At 37.5% G+C, this 25,044-nt stretch overlaps 1 protein-coding gene across 1 annotated transcript in view; it reads right to left on the bottom strand.

The window, feature by feature from the left end:
- Positions 1-2,875: 2,875 nt before the first annotated feature.
- Positions 2,876-25,044, bottom strand: part of ttc27 (tetratricopeptide repeat domain 27) — a 96,340-nt gene continuing 74,171 nt past the window's right edge. The window contains exons 14-21 of the mRNA XM_058748727.1: positions 19,652-19,879; positions 18,179-18,277; positions 17,705-17,757; positions 14,940-15,105; positions 8,473-8,670; positions 7,623-7,734; positions 5,495-5,595; positions 2,876-3,309 (exon numbers count right to left, since the gene is read on the bottom strand). Of these exons, the coding sequence (XP_058604710.1) occupies positions 3,190-3,309; positions 5,495-5,595; positions 7,623-7,734; positions 8,473-8,670; positions 14,940-15,105; positions 17,705-17,757; positions 18,179-18,277; positions 19,652-19,879 (1,077 nt within the window). The 3' untranslated portion in view covers positions 2,876-3,189. The remainder of the gene's footprint in view (positions 3,310-5,494; positions 5,596-7,622; positions 7,735-8,472; positions 8,671-14,939; positions 15,106-17,704; positions 17,758-18,178; positions 18,278-19,651; positions 19,880-25,044) is intronic.

Raw genomic sequence — 25,044 nt, 5'->3', positions numbered from 1 at the left:
AAAAAGACAGTTCCTGTTACATCTGCCAGGTCTAATGGCTAGAGTTGAAAAGGGGATTCAGTTAAGGAACAGAGAGAGAGAGAGAGAGAGACAGTGCTGTCATAAAGCTATTCTTGGGTCACAGCTATTTTTAGTTTAAAAATAATGACCATCAGAACTAAAAGAGAAGAGCAGAAGAGAGAGAGAATACAATATTTATGGCAAGACTTCAGCATACTTTAAAGTAGTTTACACCACACTCTCAAATCTTAGTTCAGTCTGTGAATCCATATAAATTGCATAAAAATGCAATGCAATGGGGCGTCGCAAACAAATTCTGCGCAAAGGGCCCAGACTCCTTAGTGACTCCACTGATGACATCTCTTCTTAATCATCCACATGATTTAAGGTATCATTCATTCGTGTATTACAAACAGTCACTTTCATTTTTAGGCGAACGACCCCTTTAGGGGTTAAAATCTTTATTTTGTAAACTCACCTCTTGGGAATATTCAAATCGTTTGCCATTTCACCAGTATAGTAGTGCCTGGAATTTAAAAAGGTCAATTGTGTCAAACACAATCAACTTTTACAGCTATATAAACTGTTAAAGAACATAACGCAGGGCCATCGGATTCTTAAGTTGTTCATTTGTGTGTGAGACGGCAGGAATGCAATTAAATGATACAACAGTCACATATGCAGCCCACAGAGGGAGGACAGGAACTTCACACTGTATCAGTGGCATCACCACAACCCTGCGGGAGGAAGGAGAGCTGTGCTGGGGAATTAACAGTTTATGTAGCTAAAAATGTGCTTTGCGATTGTTGTCACAGCCAGCGGGGCAGCCCCGGTGGGAGGGACGCAGATATCTTGTGTCAGCAACTCTCTACTGTAATACACGCTTTTCAAACACAACATTTTGGATTTAGATGCTACCTGAACTACAGCATTTGCCATATAGACAACAGCTGAGGAGAGCTTGATATTTATTTTAGGCACATCTTGATGGCTTCCAAAAGCAGTGCTGCGGAGATAATGCATTTTTGTAGACCACAACTCGGAAACGAGTTAGCATTTCCGCTTCTATCGTCCCAAAGTCAGTGAGGCTTTGGATAAATGTCTGAAATAAAGTCTGTGGTTACAACAAGATCAAGATATTTTCATATTTTATTCTAAAACATCAAATATATTAGTAACACCTTCACTGTAAAAAGTGATAAGTTGACTTAACTTAAAAAAATTGAGGAAACCTGTTGCCTTAAAATTATTAGTAAATAATAATCAAAAAAGTTAAGTGAACTTGACAATTCACTTATTTTAATTATCATTTACATACAAATTTTAAGGCAACAGGTTTCCTAAAAATTTTTTATTGTATATAACTATAACTCTACTATAGTGCGTAATCTCTGGAAGCTGTGCATTTGGTGGTTCCCACAATAGACACAGGATGTTTGCTTTGTGTCAGATTCATGTTTCTTAGTCCTCAGCTATCCTGTAGGTTCTCTGGGGCAACTTACTAGGCAATGTTCTTGCATCATTTGTACATAAATATCCGAATATGATGAATAACCAAACACTGCCAATTTCCTTGTTTCTTGTAACGGTCAAGCAAACAAAGAAATGTTCTCAGAATGAAAGTTAATTACTGGCACGATGTCATTTCTCTGAGGACAGACGCAGAGAGATGTGCGAGCAAGATGACGTCAGGACAGGAAGAGAGTCCAGATTTGTGAGAAATCAGATGGGTAAATTATTTACCATTATTCAAAAGTTTGTGGTCAGTAAGATTTATTTATTTATTTTTTTAAATACTTTTATTCAGCAAGGACACATTCATTGACTAAAGGAGAGTAAATAATTTCAAATGACTGTCTGTCTCTGTTTTCAACATTTGTTTTGAGTACCAAATCAACATATTAGAATGATTTCTGAAGGATCATGTGACACTGAAGCCTGGAGTAATGGCTGCTGAAAATTCATATTTGCCATCACATGAATAAACTACATGACCAAAAACAGTTATTTTATAATATTTCACAATATTACAGTTTTATTGTATTTTTTAATAAAATAAAATGCAGCCATGGTGAACATAAGGGACTTGTTTCAAAAACATTTTTAAAAAATCATACAGAACCAAAACATTTTAATGGAAATTTGTACTAATGTGATATTCTTATAATCAAATATGGGGTTTTAAAACTTTTTTTAAATTCTCTTTTTTCCAGTTTAATTTCAAAAGGAAAATTGCTGGTTAACCCCAAATTGAAAGTTGCCCTAAATACATTAACCTAGGGCCAAGTTTAGTGTGGATAAAAAAAGACTGCTCAAGTAATTTATAGCAAACATTGTCAGTGTTTACATTTTGTGTAAACAGTCTTTTAAATGAACTAAAACAAAAGGCCCAACAGAGGCGCATATCCAGAGGTAAACAGCAAGGAATCAAGATAGCAATCTCCCAACACTCTCTTTGGCAGAGCACAGAATAGACAGTAGAGACAGGGTGAGGAAGGTCAATGAGGAGTTATGCTTAATATGACAGCTGTAGGAAAGTCTTCCAGTTAAAATGATAATACACAATGCAGTGAGTCTGTCCTGAGTCCAAGACTTTTTCATCTTGGTCTCGTCACAGTCTCAGGAGCCTTCAAACTCCATCTTGACTCGACCCTTTTCTGGTCTTGACTCAGACTTACTCAAGTCTAGGCCTAGATTCAAACTCACATGAGCTCGTTTCGACTACAGAACTGACGCAATGCATTTGATTCTGTGTGAACCTAGCAGTCAGTTGTCTCACATTTTTATCTACTCTCTGTGAATCCTTTAATATTAACTAAATCATCATGCACACAAGTAAAAAAAAAAAAAAAAACAAGCACAAAGATTAAATATGTAAGAAAGAGGCTGTGTATTATTTATTGGAATGAGGCACTGATGAACATAGCAAGCCTCAGGGACTTTAAAAATCACATTGTGTGATCACAGGAGCCCCGATTAGGGCAAAGACAGCTGACCCTGGATCAGGTCAGGACAACAAACATCTTTAACTCAGTCACTGAGTCTTTCTTTTAGGTTTTTTCCTGTTGATTGAACAAGCGACAGAGGTCCTGAGGATTTCAAGATGAAAGTTTTTTCGTTTAAAACATAACTTTAAAAATGCACTGTTTAAACCAATCAAAGGGAGGAAGATGATAGTGCTATGGCTTCTCATTGGCTGCGTAGCTGGGCACTCAGGTCCTGCAGCTCTGTGACGAGCTGCTCGAGCTCTGTGACATCACCTCTGATGTCATCATGGAGTTCACCTGTGGCAACATCAGTGTACAGTTGCTGCGAAGAGACAAAACAAAAAAGTGAGACCTATAAATGGCAGCTGACAGATAATTTACAAAAAAATTGAATTCCTAAAAAAAAAAAAAAAAAAAAAAAAATTACAATATATTTACAGATAACATGAAATCAAAATTGACACCATTCACTTAAAACATTAGAATGTTGATCTTATTGATTGCACAGTAATTCAATATAAAAAATTATTTAGTTTCAGCTGACATCAAGCTGACCTGTCATATATAAAATAACCTTTTATCCAATCAATTCCTGATAAACACTTCCGTTCAGATGTTTGGGATCAATAAGATGTTTTGGTAACACTTTACAATAAGGTTCATTAGTTAACAACATTAGTAGACATGAACTAAGAATGAACAATACTTCTACAGCATTTATTAAAGGGGTGGTTTACTGGGTTTTTTCTAGGCTTGATTGTGTTTATGGGGTGCAGTCTAACATGTGTTCATGCTTCGTTTTTTTAAAAACGCATTATTTTTCATATAATTTACCTTTATTCCACACCGCTCTGTCCTTTCTCTGACAAACGCCTCGATTACTTCTGGTTTTTATGAAGCCCCTCCCTCAGAAATACGTGCTGGGCTCTGATTGGTTAGCTGGCTCAGTGTGTTGTGAGTCGCTAAACCGCCGAGCGTGCGTCTAAATGTCCCGCCCTTCAGCTCAGCTGCATGTGTTCCAGTTGTATTGTAAACAATGATTTATGACAATATAGAAACGTCTATATTGCTTATCAATTTGAGCCCGATTGAGACGCAGAGGATATTAGTGAAGAGGATCGCGCAGAACCTGTGCAAGCACGGCTCTTAATGGTATGTTTGTTTGTTTGTTGTCTCATACTTTTAGATACGCTGTTATTATGCTACTGTTTATGTTAGCTTTTAATATACGGTTTTATTCTGATTAAAGCTTTAATACAGTACGGCAACCGCACACGCGTCCATGTATAACGCTTCTCATAACAGTTTGTTGGAGCTGATCTGACGATATGTATGAGAGAGAGAGAGAGAGAGAGAGAGAGAGATGCAGAGCAGGGCGACGCGAGGAACAGTATTAAGAACCGCTGCTTTAGAACATTAATTTTGAAACTTGTGAATCCATTAGAATCATTAGAAGACAGAATCGCAATTCATATATGAATAGATTTTTAGGTGCACCCCTAGTTTCTCTTCCTCTTCTCTAAAGCAGCACAGCATGGCCTCGCCCCCTTCTTACATGTTCCTGAGGGCGGGGTTTATCTGGGTCAGTGACGTATCAGACCCGGAAAGTAGTTCATTGTAGTCCCTTACCAGCCGTTTTTGTAGGCATTAAACTTCCAGAATTTTAAAAGACGATATCTCTGTTTGCATTGAACTTTCAGCGCTGCAACTTTGCAGATATTGTTTATGCTCAAACAGCAACATTACACACTAACTAATGTTAAAAAAGTGAAGTGAAATTGCAATAAACCACCCCTTTAATCTTAATTTCAGCATTTACTAATGCACTATTAAAATCAAATTATAGAAATTATTCTATAATCTGTTTCTAATATCTTATTGTTACTGTATAAATGCTAAAAAAAAACATTGTGCTGCTTATTATTTTTGTAAAAACCCTAATATTTTTTTCAGGACTCCACGTGTCCAAATTATTCAGGACTTAATGCGTCCAAAAATGCCCCCAAACTTCTGAACAGTAGTATAAAAAAAGTCCTATTTTCCACTAAATTTTCTCATGTGCTGTTTTGTTGGATTTGCAGGTTGAGAATACTATTTCATATTGACTTAAATATTTGGTCAGTTAATATTAAGGACCAATTCTCGCAATTAACAAACCACTGACTACGACTTTTGCCTCAATAAACTCCTAATTTGCTGCTTATTAATAGTTAGTAAGGTATTCGTTAAGTTTAAGTATTGGGTAAGATTAGGGATGTAGAATATGGTCATGCAGAACGTGCGCTTTATAAGAACAAAAAAAAAGCCAATATTTTTTTTTTATGATGCTAATAAGCAACTAGTTAATAGTGAGAATTGGTCCCTATACTAAAGTGTTACCATGTGTGTAATAGCATTAAATAGACAGAAATTGCCAGAAAATGCTAACTTTTACAAAACAAATAAAAAGGTCTGTTTTTATTGATAGCTTTAAAAGACTTTAAGAGCTGAGTGTGTGAGAAACTCACTTTGGCTTTGGTGACCAGGCTCTTCAAACTGAGTCGAGCTGAAGACAGTAACTGTAGAGCCTCTTGAGGATTGCGCTTAGACCTGCTACAGCTGATAGAGACTGAGAGACAGAGAGACATAGACAGGAATTACTGAGGAGTTTCATCTCCAGTAGAGTCACAGCAGCGCTGGAACATTAAGCATCTGTATGCTGTACAGCCAGCGAGGGGAGACAGTGAGTGTATCGGCCTGTCAAGGGTCACTAGAGGTCAGGTGACACAATATCAAGGTCTGTGGCCTAATACAAAGAGTTGGTCATTATTTTTTGGATCACAGTTTTGTGTGCGTGTAGTTCTGTTCACATTATATGATGGATCACGACCTCTGAGCGACTCATGTTTAATCACTACAGCTATTAGTGCAACATCAAATACCATTAGTACTGTCATTCCACACACAAACGCACGCACATCTATTCTACACATTTTTTTCACAATGAAACTCATGAGGAGAATCTCTAGCAGAATATGATTATCAAACAGGGCTAACGGAACTCTAAAAATAACACACATTGTGTGTGCGCAGGTACTTTCATTTTCCTGAGAAGGTGCACTCCCAGCATGCATTTGTGTGCTTTTTACCTGCTATGTTCATCTTGCTCACAAATATGGAGGAAAGCAACAGATTCATGAGTATGCGTATCTACATCAGTGTCAAAGGCCTCTCTTTCACTCTCTTGGATTCTCGGTTTTCCCTCGCTTTCTCATCTCTGCACACTTGTTTTTTTGTGCCTTTTATTCCATCATTGCCACTTTTGTGATTTACTTCTCAATTCCTTCTTCCCTTTCTTGATTCTCTCCTTCTCCTCTACTCTTTTTATTCTTCCTAAAATTCCTTCTTTCATAAATTCTAAAAATCATTTGAAATTTTCATTTGAAATTTTAATTCTAAATTATCATTTTCATTCTAAAGCTTCTTAAATTTTAATGTTCTAAATTCTTTCTACGTTCTTGCTGCAATTCTTTCTAAATTCTTAATTCTTGCTTTCTTCCTAAATTCTTGCCTTTTTCCTTTATAAATTCTTCTTATGAAACATTTCCAAAATCTTTTTCTACATTTCTGCTTGTTCCCTTTCTAAATGCTTTTTAAATTATTTTTATTTTTTTTTCTTGCTTTCTTTGTAAATTCTCTCTTCTCAATTTGTTTATTTTGCTTTCCCCCAAAAGTTTTCCTTCTAAATTCTTGCATTTTCTTTCCTAGTCAATCAATCCATCAATTCTTCATTCTTGCTATCTCCATCTTTCTCTTTACCCATCTCATCCTCATGTTTCCGCCTTGAGCGGCAACAGCAGGAAAAGTGGTGTGATTAATAAGGGTGATGCTCATTCACAACACACACACACACAAAGCAGGCCAGAGTATGTGGGAATGGATGGAGGCGTGTGAAGGGTTCTGCTACATTTGCCGAGCCGCCCCCTTTATAAATCATTAAGATCAACAACAAACAGCCTGCATACTCAAGGACAAGCTGATGGAGAGAGTGTGTGAAATGAAATGAGGACAGATGCTAAAAAGATGGAAAACGAACATTCGAGCGAGATCATGATTTGGTTGGACAAGTTTGTCCATGTTCAATGCCAGCTGAGAATAAAATGATATGACAGTTTGATTTTTAAGACACAGAAATTCAGATTGTTAGAAATGGAGAAAATTGCTATTCAACCCAAAACCTGTGCTCTGTCCCAACTGATGTTTAATTCAACACACACTTACTGACCAAGCCATCAACATCCCTCCTAATGAGACACACACGCACACACAGATGGACAGACAAAAGCAAACCCATCTGGTAAACACACACAGGCGCACATGCCCACACACACAAACATAAGTCTGTCTCTGGTGGAGGTCAGAGGGGTAAAAGGCTTGTTTGTCGTTCTTGCTCCTTCTCCTTGTTCACAATCCATCAGCCCTTTCAGACGCTCTCTATGTTCACGCGCTGCCACATTAGCCATGATAGAGTGACTCTCTGAATGAGTGCAAGACCACGATTCTGTATGTTCCTCTCAAATGGCCTCATGAAAGAGAAAGGGAAATCATGGCCGTATGTGTGTGTGTGTGAGAGAGAGAGAGAGAGAGAAGTCTCACCATTAGCCATATCTCTGGCACCTTTCACCACAGATCTGAAGTTGCCCATGTCTTTCTCCCAGCCAGCTGCCTGCGTCTCACACCGATGTGCTTTACTCAGAAACTGCAGTGCCTACAAACACACATCAAAACGCAGTTAGACTACAAGACCAAACCAGCTACTGTAATAAAATAAAAGCTACTGTATGTCTTCCATGTAAAATTGAGTCAAGATTATTTTGAGTTTGTAAACTGATATATTTTCTATAGGTGCAGCACCATTCTAGGAAGCCCACTGCAAAATTTTAATGGTGAAAGTTTGTACTGTTTAAGTTAAATCGACATTCATGCATTCTATCCAAAAAGACTTACAAAGCATTCAAGATTTACATTTTACCAGATGCATGTTCCCTGGGGATTGAAAAACTTACTCTATTAATCTTTATTTTATTTGCAAAAAAACTAACAAAAAACATTGTTTACAATCTACAATAACTGTTCAAATCAAATATATTAAATGACAAAATAGATTAGGGAACATTCATTTCTTGAAAACCTTGGTGTACTGTAGAAAATAACAGATGCTTTTTTTGCTTGGGTTAAGTTACTGAATATAGAAATAACAGTTCAAGGCAATTCTTGTAAAAATAAATAAAAGTTGGCACTCATAGTCTTATGGGCAGCACGCGGACATATAGCGCCATTGTGCTACGGGCGTCCAGAGTTCGAATCCTGGCTCGAGGACCTTTCCCGATCCCAGCCCCCTCTCTCTCTCCCACTTTGCTTCCTGTCACTTCAACACTATCCTATACTAATAAAGTAAAAAAACGACCAAAATAAATCTTTAAAATATAATAAAAATAAAATTCACCTTTTCGTTGTCTTCTACATTGTTGCTATTGCCATCGCCATAGAGACGAGCATACTGCTTCCATATTTGGGCGTCTGTGCTGCAGCGGGCAGAGACTCGACCAAAGAGTTCCTGCAGTTTGGCTTTAAGATTGGAGGCCTGTTCACCACGGTGATCTGTCAGATTGTCCACTACCGAACGCACCAGGATTTCCAACACCTGATGGGGTGAAATGCATAATTACATTTATGCATAATTACATACAAGTAATCCTAACCAATGTAACAAACACATGTAGTTAATTAATATTACTCAGTACTTAAATGTATAATTACACTGTAACAGGGACACCTTAAAATAAAGTGTGACCAAAGAGAAATATACTAAATGCCAAAGAACTTACTTTTCAGTAGTGTAAAACTGGCTGTTTAAACTCAAAAACCAAGCATGAATATCTAATCTGAAAACTAATCTAGGGTTGACATTTACCCTCTGCTGTGCCTGATCCAACCTTAGCTACGAGGTCAAAACACAAATCTCTAAACTTGACCTCTGCATTCTTTGATGTTCCTGGCTTGTGCATCACTTTATTTTTTTTACTTTCTTACATTTACACACTAACAACCGTGTGATGTTGCTTTTCTCTCTTTCCACCCTCTGTTCCCTAACATTTATTCTGTCCTGACCATGTGACAGCCCAACACTACTTAGATTTCGGCTCACACAGTTTCTGAAGCATGTCTCTCTGTTTGCCTGCCTCTACCCTGACTGACAATTTTAATAAAAATGAGGCACACACACACACTTACCTGTGATTGTGCTACAGTTTAGTTTGAACAGGCAAATTGCAATTATATGATTAGTAAAGTAAACAATGAAACTTTAAGCTGAATCATACCCTTACAATAATAAAAATAAATTACTATTATAACAACATTTAGTATGTTTTTACAGCCTTTTGAATTATGGGGACACCGAAAGTATCCTCATAAATCACCTTCAGATTGTAATACCTATGTCATACACACACACACACACACACACACACTACATACCACCAACAGAGCTGGTAGATTAGAGATGCTGTTCTCACTCAACCACACAAACAAATGCAGACACACTCCAGAGTCTGTACATGTGCCAGAGTAACCAGGAAGAGCCAAAAAGTTCAGACTTGACCTTCCTGAGGAAAGATCCCCTCATATGATCGTAAAGTGTTTTGGGTGTACAGCAATACACAATGAAAGCGCTGTATAAATGCCTCATTCAGCCATCGTGTTTTTGTGTCTCTCTCTCATACACTTACTCAAAAATTGCAGTTTATACCTGGATGGCATATAATTGCATTTTGATGAACTTTGAGCTTTTTAATTAAAATAAATAAAATGTGGTTGCAAGTGCTGTTCTAATATGTTCTAACTGTTTACACTTGCATGTAGCACAGTCTAATTCAGATCACTAGAAACGGATGTTAATAGCAGGGTCTATGAAGCCTTCAGTGAGGTATGACTAGTCTGAAGTGTCTGATTCCCAGGAGGGGAAAGCTGTTAAGAGTGAGTGAATGAGTGAGTGAGTGAGTGAGTGTGAGTGTGTGTATGTCACACACACAGAGAAGGCTTTCTCCTCAAACTCCAAAATCTAAACTAAGCACACCACACCCTTAAACTTCACTAAACTACCAGAATACTTGACCTGAATGCTGGGCTCCACATTCCTCTGTCTGTGTGTGTGTGTGTGTGTGTGTGTGTGTGCGTGCTATTAATCACTGCCCTCACACAGTGTTCCACATGTGTTTGTGTGTCTGTATGCTCTGTAACTAACAAGCTCCAAACTGCACTGTAATTACTAAAGCAGAACCAGAATTTGTGGTCATTAACTTTTTGTGTGTGAAAAGGAGAGGGGTGTTTTTGCTTATGCACAAGTTTGCTAGTTCCATTAAGTAGTAACATGATCATAAAAGTAATATGATTTGTTTTTATACTTTTCGAAATTTGGTGTCAATAAGATTTTTTTTGCTCACCAAGGCTTTATTTATTTATTTGATTAAAAATACAGTAAAACAGTAATTTTCCAAATTATTACTACAATTTAAAACATCCTTTTCCTATTTTAATATACTTGATATGCAATTTATTCCTTTGATGGGAAAGTTATCGTACATATTTTATCAGTAGGTTTAGAGAAAGCAACTCTGGGTGATTACAGCAGCTTTCAGCAGTTACTCCAGTTACTCCATTACTCCAGTCTTCAGTGCCACATGACCCTTCAGAAATTATTCTAATATGCTGATTTGCTGCTCAGGAAACTTTCAGTATTATCAGTGTTGAAAACAGATGTGATGTGCTTAATATTTTTGTGATGACTGTGATGCATTTTTTAGGATTCTTTGATGAACAAAGTTCAAAAGAAAAACATTTCTTTGAAATGCAAATATTTTGTAACAAATGTCTTTACGTTCACTTTTGATCAATTTAATACATCCCTGATAAATAAAAATATGAATTTCTTATTAATTTTTTTAAATTTTTTTTATAGTTTTGTTATGTACTCATTCCATTATCAGGAATAACGAGGTGGGTAAAGTTATTGGTGCCATTATTTACAAAACTGGTTACTTCTATTAATATGATTTGTATGCTTTACTGTGAAGTGTTTACTAAGACCATAAAAGTAATACAAATACTGTATGATGGTGTGTAATGATTGACAGCTTCAGAAAAGATGACTAATAATGTCACATTCTAAGCATTCTAGAGCACTTCAGTTCACTTCAGCAGCATAGTTTTTTCACAAGATGAAAGAGGGAAAACTGACCCCAATTTACTTTATATGCTCCATATATTTCCTCACACGCGTGTATGCTTGTGTGCAGCAATGACAATGACGGCACTTGAACAGACAGAGAGAGAAAGCGAGAGACATGCAGCAGTGTGTGTGTGTGCGCGTGTATAAATACACTCAGCCAAGACTAATGTTCACACTTTAACTGCAAAGGCTGATAGAAAGCGACTTCATCCGAGCAAACAGCCTCCACACAGACCAGTTTGTGTTTTATGCGGACCACATGTTCTCATGACAGTGTGTCTGTGTGGTCACATCGTTCACAAAAGCATGAAAATATACAGCACACATTCCTGAAGTAAAAGTTCATCCGTCTTCACCTTTCTCTTTCCTTACAGCTATCACTTTTTCATCTTCATAACACCATCTCTCCTGATTCTTTCATTCACCTCTGGACCCCTTCAGGCTGTTCAGCAGATGTGCCGAGGTCTTTGTCACCCAAGTCAGTGGTGTAATATCTGTAAACTCTCCTCAGACTTTTCCTCCAGAGGCTTTGTCTCTGAAATCTCATTTTTCACCCTAGAGATCCTGATAACCACATTTCTACCTCAAACTATTTGGCCATCGGCCATCATCTCAACACCACATGATAAAAAAAAAGCTCATATACTGATGAATTCACTTTTGTTTACAATTTAAAAAAAAAAGAAAAGCATTTGGATTAAAAAAAGTAAAATATCTTTGTTTTTTTCTAAATAGGAGTATATGATTACACTATATACACACTACATTTCAAAAAGATTGGGTCAGTAAGTTTTTAAAGAAATTAATATTTTTATTTAGCCAGTATTAACGTAGCATTAAACTGATGAAAAGTGACAGTAAAGACATTTATGTTAAAAAAAGATTTCTATTGAAAATACTGTTCTTTTGAACTTCTATTCATCAAAAGAACCATTCTAGAGAATTAGAATGATTTCTGAAGGATCATGCTGAAAATTCAGCTTTGCCATCAGAGGAATACATCAATTTTTAAAATGTATAAAAACAGAAAACAGTTCTTTTGAACTGTAATAATATTTCACAGTATATACGTTTTAACTGTATTTTTGATCAAATAAATGTAGTAGTAAGCAAGAGAGACCCGGTAGCATTTCATTTATTAATTTATGCTTTTCAGGGCAGGCAAAGTTTTAGACATTTTGCAAGTTTGTTTTTATTGCTTATGCTTAGATAAAAAAAAAATGTGTTATACATTTTTTTTTTTAATTAAAAAGTCAATTTTTGCACCCATTAATCCATCCAATTTAAAGTTCATCTATAAAAACAAAGAAATCTAAAATACTCTAAAATAATAAAGTCAGTATGGTATCTGTGACTGCCTGCTGGTGATGATGTGGAACATGTGACATGACTAAATGGGCTAACTGGATAAGACTCCGCCCCTCATGATGGGGGAAGTGATACGTTACAGGGGAAATTGAACGGTGTCTGGGTGTAATTCCGGCACGATCCCCTTACAGCGTGAAATTAAGGAGAGAGGTAATACTCTCCTGGGAGAAACGAGGGAATGAAGAATGGTACTGTGAGAGAGAGAGAGAGATAAGAGGATACTTGATCCATCTTTTTTTAGCTCGGGATGAGGGAGGATGGTCTCTCTTTTCTCCGTCTCTGTGGAATGTGAATTAATGGGTGGGATCAACGACAGAGACTGGTCTTGTGACTGTATACCAAGATGTTCGCACACATGCACAGCATTTTCCCTTATTAACAGATGTTCTCATCTAATTTCCCACTCTGAAGGGTTTCTGTAAGGAGAGAGAGATGATGAAGGGAGTAAAATGAACAGTAGAGAGTGAGTGATGATTTTGAGTCCAGCCAAGCGCCCAGATCCCAATTACCGTCTGAAACTCTCACAGGGGCTTGAGGCGAACGCTAGCGATGACCTTTTCAACTTTTGTGCTTTCACATCACAACTTTTAATTGATGAGCTACTAGCCGCTCACTAGACGTAAACGAATAATCCGAAAAACTGAACACTGAGGGGGGAAAACGGGAAATGAAGTGAGAATGTAAGTAGGGATAAATGTTTAAGTGTACAGCCTACTAATTTAAAACATACTTAGAAGGCAATCAAATCGTTTCAAAACATGGTGTTGTGTGTGAAAACAGCTGTTGGATGCCATTCTGAAAGGGGATTGTATGTGTTCCCCTGTAACACTTACAACATCTGAACATTTGTTTTCTATTTAGAGCAACAGTTTTTATGGATGTCTGTTTCCACATCCAAGTTAAAAAAAAAAAAAAAAAAAAATAGTAATTGTGAAATGAAGTTTAAAATTAGCATGAAATTGCTAGAATTGGTCGCAATGACGTGTCATTGACAAGTCAAACTGCAAAAAATAAAATGTAACATGACAAGTCAGAATAAAATAAAAATAAAAAAATGTAATGTTTGCAACAAATAATTAGAGAAAGGATAATTTGTTCTTTTGAAATTATTCATTAAGGATAAAAAAAAAAAATGTATCACTATTTCTACAAAAACAAATCAGCAATGCTTTTAACATAGATAAGAAATGTTTCTTTAGCACCAAATCAGCATATTAGAATGATTTCTAAAAGATCAGTATGCATTTCGTGCAAAATTGCATACTGTATAATATAATCGTTTGTAATTTTGCAAGAAATAATTAGAAAAAGAGTTTTTTTTTGTATATACACTACCGTTCAAAAATCTGCTTCCACAGGATGTCTCCTTTTCAACATAACTGCTCTGAATTAGAGACTTCCTTGAAAAAGATTAATATGCAGTTTCCTAGTGGATGCTTATACTCATTTTTCTTTTTTTTTTTGCTAAAAATAAATAGAGCACAAACTAATTTGCCACTTTCTCATACACAGCTAGAGTTTTCAGATATTTTGCACCGTTCACAAAGTAGGAGGTGGGTGTTTAAAAATTAGAGATGCACGAAACAGCTTCTTTTTTTTAGAGGTGCAGCCATAATTTCTGTGAAAATAAAACATAATTTACTGCCACCTTGGTGACCCCGGAGCTGCTGTAAAGTGGAGGTGGTAAACAACTACCAGGAAATTTGACAACCAAATGATAAAACAAACGACGCATTTAATAGGATATAGCAGCTGGTGCATCAACCAGCCACAGCACAAACGTGTCTAATGGCGTAAAGCTGTAAGACGTGTGTTATGACAGCACCGCTATTAGATTCACAGCTGACGGAGGAGAGGTGTGATGGGGCCATGGATGCAGAGAGACATGCGGGGTGCGCGATGAAAACAGAGCTGTTTGGATGAAAGCAAGCAGACAGAAGCCCATCTGGGGTAAGAATTACTTTGCGCATATGTATATATTCATACATATTTGGGCAGATCAGGGTGAACTCATCACTCTCTTCTCTCACACAAACGTTCACTCAGTCACCCATTAAATCTCACTTACACACACACACAACATGACTGTTTCATCTGTGCATGCAGTCGGGCAGCTGTTAGTGTGGTCAGAGCAGTGATGACAGCAGTACATGAGACACAAATGAGACTCCAGCTGCTTTACACTGGTTACACAAGCCAGAAAAAAACGTTCAAGCTTATGTTGTTAGACATTTTAGCTTATGAAAACTTCTTGGAAATGTAGGCAAAAAGAAAGAGTTTGGGGCTAACTCAGAAAAACTGTGAGGCTGACTCACCTCCACGTCCTTGAATTTGTCCTTGAGGTCCATGAGCCGATGGTAGGCTCTGATAGCCTCACTGAACTCACCCAGGTCTATACACACAGCGATGAAATTCTCCCAGATCTGCCATCGCTCATAATTACACTTGAGCGCTTCCTGAAGGGTGCGGAACGCCTTCTCCCTACCACACGCACACACAAAACAAAGATCAGTGTGTTTAGCAGAACTACTGTTAATATAAGTCGTACTGTAGTATTAAACAGTGTATGGCTAAACAAAAAGTAGTTTTATGTTCTACCTTCCAAAAACTGGTTTGGCAAACTTGCAGTTAGAATGTGGCAATGCATAATAGTTGTCTTCCAAAAACCTAGTGAGCTGTCTACAAAGGGAGCGCTTTAGGTACAAGGGCTGTTCTAAAAGGTACAGGTAGTCAACACAATTACTGCACACTACCTCACGGTGGATTCCAGAGTCTGATGACTCCGAGCATAAAAAGAGAGCTCACAGCACACATGTACTTCGGTCGAATTGTCAAGTTTTAATTGGACTGAACTATTTCAAATAAGAAATATCAACATGAATAAAATATTTTTTATAATCAACACATATCCTACACTGATCCTACATAAAAAAAAAAAAAAAAAAAGAAGTCACCCAGGATGGGGACGACTTGAGAAGATAAAAGAAATGTCAATCATTAACAAAATTTTAATGAATATGTGAAAGAAAGTGTGAAATAACAAAAGGAAAGAAAGTTAAAGAATGAAAGAGCAGAAGATAGAAAAATCTATATAAATTGAAAGAGCTAAAGGGTGAAATAATGAAAAGAAAAAATATGTTTAGCCAAAGAATGAAACGGCAAAACAGAGAGGGAAAAGTGTAAGAGAGCAAAATAACTGAAGAGAGCAAAAGAAAAAAAGAAAAAAAAATGGGGAAAAGCAAATGAGCAAAAAAAAAAAAAAAAAAAAAAAAAAAAAAGGCAAAAGGAATGAGAGAATGACAAAAAAGGGCCAAAGAGAATGAAAAACTGAAAGAGTGAAAGAAAGAGAAAGCAAAATATCGAAAGAGTGCAGGAAAAGAATGAGAAAGAGAGAGCGAAAGAAAGAAACATGGGTGAAAGAAAGCAAAAGAAAAAACTCAGTCGAATAATAAAGTGAAAGAACAAGCAAATGAAAGCAAAAGTGTATTGAAGTACATTTTACAAGAAAATACAACTTCAGTCCTTCTACTTCAAAATTTCATGTTAATTTAGCAAGATGTTAAAATCAAACTACATGGAATCCACGGTGACTTGAGTCTTGTGAGAAACGCTGTGTGTGGCACATAGACTGCTATCAGAGCATTCCAAATCATTCACTTACTTACAGTATGAGGTTTCAGTTAGCACACTGCCGGTATAGACTGCAGACAGCAACACAGATCACTAGGTTTTGGAACTGAGCTGATATTTTTGTAAGCGCTGTCAACAAAAGGCTGTGACACAGGGGTCGACATGGGTTTCATTGTAACATCTAAAGCCTAGATTCCTTTGAACACATGCAGGTGTGTCCACAATCTCTCCACACACACACACACACTTCCTCTGTTCTGGATGGTCCCTGGGAGCGTTAATCAGGTTTTAATAGAAGATTCCAAAGACTCATCTCAGGGATGAGTGCACAGGGCTAATTGGACGAGGGGCAGAGGAGAAGAGAGAAATCATTCCCAGAAACCCTCAGGTACATGCCGTTACAGTGGTGTTCCAGGAAACATTTCCGGTACTCGCAGGAAATCAGCAAAAACTTCCAATCATGTCAAGCAACAAATGTCCTAACTGGCATTTAGCTTCCAAATCTGGTTAATATTGGCCAGTTGGTAGTGGTGGTGAAGTGCTGGCTCCTGGGGTAGACACAGCAAGAGCCCGGAGGAGATTTATCTTTGCAATTACAGCTGCCAAAGTCATTCCTGCAGTAATTGAAAAGCAAGGAGGCCTCTGAGGGTCCCCAGCGGATGCAGGATGAAGGAAACACAGAAAAGCAGCATAAATCAGGTCAACTGGAACCTGAATAGGGGCTTATCTACAGTTTGTACATGGTGGCGATTTCAGTTAAAGATAAGTGTGTGTGAGCAATGCTAGCTTTTATTTAGAAATTCACATACGTCTAGTAGTCCATCACACTTTGTCATGGGATGGGGAAAAAAACAATCAATAGAAGCAGTACTAATCCATCAATATACACTACTGTTAAAAAGTTTGGGGATATTTTACAATGTTTTAAAAATAAGTTTCTTAAGCTTACCAAGCCTGCAATAACAGAAAAATTGTGAAATATTAGAATTGTAATATTGTAATTTGTTCCTGTAATGGCAAATATCATTCTGATATGTTGATTTGGTGTTCAAGAGAAAGTAGAAAGCACTTATTTCAGAAAGAAATCTTTTATAAAACATGTCACTTTTATGTCCTTACGGAGTTCATTTTCTTAAAAAATAAAAATAAATAAATAAAAAACATTGACCCAACACTTTTGAACAGCATTGTATGAACAAAAAGAAAATCTGACGTGGCCAGCAAAAGACTATTCAAAAATAGCCATGTATTCTGACAAAATACCATTTGTTTCATCAGCGCCTGGCTTTCTGTAGGACATCCAAAATATTGAAGGAAAGCTTAACTGCCAGCTTGCTGAACAAAACCACTGCTGAACAAAAAAGTAAAATGCTCTTATTGGATTAAAACACCAGCAAAACAAAGCTTCTTTGATGCAGCCTTTATTCTCAGCGCTTACACTCATACTCACTTCATTCTCAGTTTGATGTAAGCCGTGGAGAGGTTGTTCCATGCTTCTGAATTCTGAATGGAGGAGAGTAATGATCAGAGTCAGGTCTATGGGTGAAAGCCATTTGTCAAAATAAACCATTATAAATAAGAAACCAGACATGTACAGAATATTTCCTAACAGCTTGTTTACTCGTTTCCTGGACGGAGTATTAAGCCTGCCGCCTGACTACATTAGAATTTTAAGTACACCATTAGGAGCAAAAGAGGCTCCTGTACTACATATAAAGGGGTTCTCGGCCTATGCAGTTTTATAGATGTATAAAAGCAAGCAGAAGCCTGAAAGAACAAAAACAGGGAGGCGTTCGCAGTCATAATCAATTGATTACAATAGACATAAACCAGATATTACAGCACAAGTGCGGAATAACTAAGCACAAGCCCTTTCTTTTTGGTCATATGACACTGATCTCCTTACAAGGACCGTGTGACTTACATCTGGTTCCAGTCCGACGCATCTCTGAAAAGCTTTGGCAGCCCCTTCGTAGCCTTCCAGTGCAAAATACGCACAGCCCAGGGAGAACCACACACCCAACTGAGGAGATAAAAGACGGAGAAGAATGCGTGAGAACGATGGAATATTACGGACAAGGGCAAAAAGAAAATTGATGAGAGACTTCAAGTGCTTCACTCGTCTTTTAAAGGTGTTATTCGGCCCCTAAAAAATAATGATGTCTTTTCAACCCATGAACCTCAAGGAGTCTGTCTCTTTCATATGTTTTAAATCATCGGTTTCTTCTCCCGAGTGCTCATCTTTGCATCTCTCTGGCCCTTGATCTGTCCTTACTTTGAGTTCTAGGCCTGAAGGCAGTATTAGCTCCGCCAGGCCCTGAGGCAGCACTGCGAGGCGGTGTTAAAGATCACGCTAGGGTCATCAATGAGTCCCTCAGGAAAATTACTCTGTCTTATTGCTGCCTGTGCTTCTGCATTATAGATGAAGGGAGGAATGAAGAATGAGTAACGGAAGGAAAAAAAAAAGAGAGCGCTGTGCACTTTTTTGGTTCTGTGGTGGATGAACCTGATGCCACTCATCCACACACTGCTGTCTTGCTTTTTTTCTACTTCAGTGTTTCTCATGTTCTCTGTCAGCACTCTGCCAATCTTCTCTATACGGTACATTCATCCTTTTGATCTTCTAGAGCTTGTGTATGTGTGGTCAACATGAAGTTCACAAACACTGTGTTTGTAAAGACTAAGGGGTCGTTCACAATGAACGTGTTATTCCATTCCACTGTCTTGCTTTTCCATTATTTTTCTACATAAAAATGATTGATATGTTTGACTGTTGTGGACGTGTCCTGTTCCAATTACACTGTTTACAACGGCACTCTTGTTTCTATATAAAAGTATATTGTGTTGCACAGCAGCTCCAGCAACTTTTATTGCCGTTCATATAAAACAAAATTTTATTTATAGATATCATGTGAATTTCATGGCTATTTATTGTTTTAAATAACAGTTGACCATTACTGTAGAAGCGCAATAAAAACACTGAATCAAATTATTATGAATGTTAAAATGTTTTCATAATTCGTTAATATTTTATTACCCTCCATCTAAAATAAAAAGCTAGGCTATTATTTACAAATACCACATGTGAACTGATTGAAGAATTTTATTTATTGTAAGTTTTTGCATCAAAAGTAGGCTGTGAGTGTAATTAGACATTTAAACGATACTGGATGTAAAATGTTTTTAAAACTTGAACGATTAGTAAAAGCTATTTTTATTCGTGTTGTAACAGCTGTGCCGTCATTCGGCTCTCACTGGCCAGTACTAACAAAAAATTTGTACCCAGCATACACCTGAATCATTTCAGTAAAAAAGGGGTATGGGTGGTTAATGTCTGCCAGCATTTACAGGACACTTGTGTAAGGACTATAAAGCTATACACAAGGGCACGTCATACCTGCATGGTATTGATTTGCAGTGAGCGTTCGAAACATTCCACGCACTGTTGGAATTCTTTGTGGCGCAGGTGATGCAGAGCTTTGGACCTTTGGGCACGTGCACTGCGGTGTTTGGAAAGCTCCCATGCTCGGTCATAATACTGAGGATCTTTCAGCACGTCACCTAACAGACAGTAAAGCGATGGCGTCTCCTTTTTCTCCAGCTCACGCCTCAAGATCTCCTCCGCCTGAGAGAAAAAAAAAAAAAAAAAAGTACCACCGCCAGATTAAAACAAACTTTGACAGATTTAATCCTCATATTGGAAAATATGCACATGGCCTGAAGTATGTGGATTCCTCTTTCTAATTATTGGGTTTGTCTAGGCCCCTTAATTCCAGTTAATAAGGCCACTTCATATAAAAACATTCTAAGGAATTATGTGCTGAAACTTTTGTTGTTTCGGGAGGGTCTTTTTTAATCCAGAATGACACGCAAAGAAGTTTTTACTCAATCTTTGCTTGATAGAACTGGACTGTCCTGCACAAAGCTAGACCTGAACCCCACTGAACACCTTTGGGATTAATTGGATCATTAAGATAATTTTGTATCCGAATAAGAGCAACTTTATCTACTGTAAAATCTTTACAGAAGAATGAAAGCTGTTACAGAGGACCAACTCTTGATTAATGCCAATGGTTTTGAAATTGGGTGCGGTGTTTGGATGTCCACATATTTTTGGTCATATAGTGCGTAGTAGGGATTAAACTAATGACATACAGTAAAGTATGTTGTTGCATTATTTTTATAGGATTAAAAACCACATTACTAAAACAAATTCCTAAAGAAAAAAAGGGTTAAGGGCCCAAAAATCAATGAAACCAAAATAAAAAATAACCACATAAAAAAATTATTAAAAATGAATGTAAAAAAATTAAAAAGAAAATTAACAAAAGAAAAAACAAACAAACAAAAAAATAAGATTAGTAGATTTTCTCCTCATTTCATATAATTTTTTGCTAAATCTGAAATATTTAAGTTGTCTAAATATAGATTTGACAAGTGAGTAGTGTTTTCTAGCAATACAAATTTAACAGGCATCAAAAAAAAAAAAAAAAAAAAAAAGAAAAAAAAATTTCTAACAAGAAACATCGGTTTTTGGTACAGAACAGGAGAGGGGTTGAAAACAGGACTGTGTCAGACTTAAACATGAATCTCCAAAATGTGAAACAAGGATCAACATATCTTCAGTATGTATGGTCACAAACCATTTCAAACATGAAAACTTGACATGGTAGGACTCACCAGTACTATGCTACAGCCATCAACAGCTTCTCCAAATGTACAAGCCATGAACTCTTTTTCTAAATCTAGCTGGGGAAAATTCAGCTACCATTAACACATACCCTTACAGTCACAGTGAATATGGCTTCACTCTGAAATACACTAGACGCTGGGCTATATTACAGTGCATCTCTCATCGCCTCCTGCCCTTCCACCCCTGCTGGTACTCATGGGGACAGATGGATAAAGGGCTTTTTGCAAACGCTCAGAACTGCAACCGTAGTGGGAGAGAGGGGGTGGGCAGCAATAAAATTCACAGTGCTTGGCCAGCACTTCTCTTTGGGTGCTTATTTATTTATTTTCGTGGGTACACAATTTGAGAAGTGGGAACAATATCTCTTCGTGTTCGACACAATAGTTAGATGAAACAAGACAGCTCAAAACCTGACGGCGCAGACAAAGGATGAATAAGCTATTTATTTGCGTAAAAAAGCCTCATATTTCTGTTCTATAAGAACAACACCGATAAGACGAGGTAACACTGGAGAGAAAGAGTACCACATGGTCTGACAGCACCTGAATGCTCCTTTGTTCTGCACGGCCTTTAAAAAAAAAATGCACATTTCACATTGCCCACAAACAACAAGGTACCATTGGAGCCAGCAAATGTTTGTGTAGCCCAGTCAGGCACAGTGAGGCTGCAGTTTCCTCTGATGGATCTCATGACTGCCAATAACACCCTGATCAGGCTTGCGTTTCCACCGCCAACAGTACCTTTACTTGATAGGCGTGGTGCATGCCGGAAAGTGATTGACGATAAAGCACGACAATAAGCACAACTCTGCCTCTTTTATGTCAGTTTTAATGAACAATGATAGCCATTATAAAAGTATAAGTACAAAGTATAAGAGGTTTATATAAGAAGAAATAAAAGACAAAAGCAAACAATTCAGTCAAACGTATGCTACAAAGTCAGCGCTGTACTATGGTAAAATTCTAAATAAATAAAGTTAAACATAACTTTGTGCTCAGCCAAAACGATATGACCAGGAACGAATAATAGATTCATAAAATCACGAATGCCTGTTAAATATACCCAAAACAAATTGTATCTCATGTTTAAATCGCTACAGAGACATCAGAGCCAGCGGCAAATGTCTTAAGGACTAGCCGAGCTAAGGCTGCTCTACACGGATAACATGAGCACTGAGCACCTGATGATCGCTTGGAGCTCCGAAATTGGCATAGCAAATTTTACAAATAGGCGTTCTCTTTATAAATAAACCGCAGATTTGAGTTTTAAACTACATTCTCGCCTGAAAAACTCTTAAAACACTTTCATGACAGAATAACAGTAATATTAATAAATTACACGGGTTTTTGGGCAATGGCGTTATACAAGTCCACAAGAACAGACAAGAACGCATATTGAAAATCGACTATTGTCTGTGTGAAAATATAAAATTATAAAATACTTTTTTTGTGTGTTTGCGCACTCTGATGTAAATAAGCCCAACACTCACGGACAGCAGAGTGGAATGAGTGAAGGAGCTATCCGCTTGTATCACGCAAAAGTGATGATTCTAGTCAACCAATCAATGTTCTGCAGTGAGTTTAGCTCCACCCTTTTGGTACCCCAACAGAAGGGTACTAAAAAAGTGGTACGGTATGGTTCGCTATTTTGGTACCATTCACAACTTCTGACAATGGTAACGGGCATAATTGCGTACCGTTCTGTACTGTACTGAACTGTACCGTAGGGCTGTCGCGATAACCGCAATATCGCAATACCGCGCTATTGATGAGCATAACCGCAGAGAAATGCAACAACCGCAGCAACCGCGATATTTCAGTATTTTCTTTTTCGTAAGGTTACGCCCTTCTTGTTTTACACTTCGTGCATGTGTACTGAATATTAGTAATGATAACAATGTGTATCATGCTGATTTGCACAGAGGCTCAGTAAATTTGCACTTAACAAGCCTAAACAGACCGCAAATGAGAGAGAGATCGACTGATCGCGTGCGATTACCTGCGTCTGTCCTTCAGGCCAAATCATATGTAAAAATAGGTTGTCATGTCCAAGGAAAGCTAAATCTGTCTTAGCATCGATGCTCTGCTGGTCAGCTGAGCCTTTAAAAGTGGCGCTCAAAGTTAAAATGATTTAAACAGCGTGTTTCATTACAAATCAATGAATGAATCAGCGCTTTTGAACGTGTAGTTGAATGAAGACACACTCAAAGACAGTCTCTTGCCGCCACCTTGAGGCGAAACAATGAAACTGCACTGACTGACAGCCCGAACACCCAGGTGAAATATCAACAGAAAAAGTATCTTGTCAGTCAGATTTGAGGATCAGAACTAACTGTTATAGGCTAACAATATACTAATGATCTTATTGTCAGGTTTAAGTTTTATTATGTGGACCGTTATTTTGTCATTCTCTTCTGTTTACTTCACTTCCTGTTTCAACGCGATTTAGTTTCGGTTTTATTGGTTTCTGAATATGACCTCCTTACATCGTAACACATACACACACAGATTATATATATATGCGGTAATACCGCATACCGCGCTATTAAGCCACTCAAAATTACCGCAAGGGAAATTCCTTAACCGCGACAGCCCTACTGTACCGCTCAGTGGAAACGAGCCAATAGATGCTAATCAGGGGCAAGGTCATCAGTTTCACTGCTTATAACAGGTTGGGAATTTCAGAAAGGAAACTGAAAAATTCTAGTGCCAAAAAGTAAGTTTACCATGGTAAATTCTCTGGGCTTAACTGTAAGAAACACCTAATCCTGTAGTTAAAGTAAAAAACCTTTAGTTCTAATATAAAGTGTTTTGTCACCAACTGTTTTCTTAACTTAGAATGGCAAATGTTTTTAGGCACTTTCTATGAACAGGGAAAAAAAGTTGGTGGTGTTGGGGGGGGTTTCAACAAAAGGTCATGAAAAACATGCCTTTAGAAAATATTCATATTCAACCTCAAAAGATAAAGCAGCACATATAATATTTAGCTTGATCTCCTATTCATTTCAAACAAGAAGTGGAATTTTTGCATCCCGTTATCAAAATGTGGGATGTATCCAAAAACAGTTTTAACTCTGATTTGAGTGACTGTTGTTTTCTAGCATCAAAACTGAACAGACAACTTATAAAATAACTAAAAACTACAAACTTGTTGGCACCAGTAGCCTAGTGTGCAGTGTGCCAATATATAACACCGTTGCATCCCAAGTTCGAAAACCCCAGCTTGAGGACCTTTTCCGATCCCCCTCTCTCCCACTTTGCTTCCTGTTAATTCAACACTATCCTATCTTAATAAAAAGGCAAAATGCCCCCCCCCCCAAAAAAAAAGTTAATGTTTTTTGCGACTACAAATTCACATTAGATAACAGTCAACTAACAGTGGTCAATGCAAAAGAATTGGATTTACTGTAGATACATTAATGGTATTGAAAAATAAAGTGTAAAGCAATAATTATAATACAAAGTAAAAATAGTGTAAAATTATTCATGGAAAGAGCCTCCAAACAGTAAATTCCAACAGCAATCAACTACTCATGCAAGCTCATGTGGTACAATAAATTTAACCCAAATCAAATAAACATCAGTACACGTCCCTCGTGCTCTGAAGATGTTCCCTCATTTAACGAACACAGAATCTCACGGATTAAACCAACAGCAAAACTCAAAGCAAAGCACTTCTCCCCACTCCAGTCTAGCTGATTTGTGTATGCGCCTCACTTTCTCAACTGCTTCACACATTTCACTGATTTTCTCATTTCTTTCCTTTCATATGAAGCATCACTCCCTTTCACCCGTCTCGGTATTCTGTCTTTTACTTTCTTTTCTACACATACCTGCAGTTTATGGCATTAAACTTTAATATGAGTGCAGGGAAAGGTAGATACTACAGTGGAGTGGATGTCAGTACATTTTTATAATATTACAGCTCAGATTGGGGGCGATTGGCTGGTTTTATTGACCTCAGATGTACCCTATAATCTGATTGATACACAAAGTGGATGGTAACTTAATAAAGCTGTGAAATGGCTCCCAGAAATCTGCACTAACACACACAGTGAGAGAGAGAGACGTGTTGTTAGAGCATGCTGACAGGAGCTC

Source organism: Onychostoma macrolepis, chromosome 17 (assembly GCF_012432095.1).
Source record: "Onychostoma macrolepis isolate SWU-2019 chromosome 17, ASM1243209v1, whole genome shotgun sequence".
Lineage (NCBI taxonomy): Eukaryota > Metazoa > Chordata > Actinopteri > Cypriniformes > Cyprinidae > Onychostoma > Onychostoma macrolepis.
The sequence above is the reverse complement of the archived record's forward strand: the minus strand, read 5'-3'. Positions and strand labels throughout refer to the sequence as shown.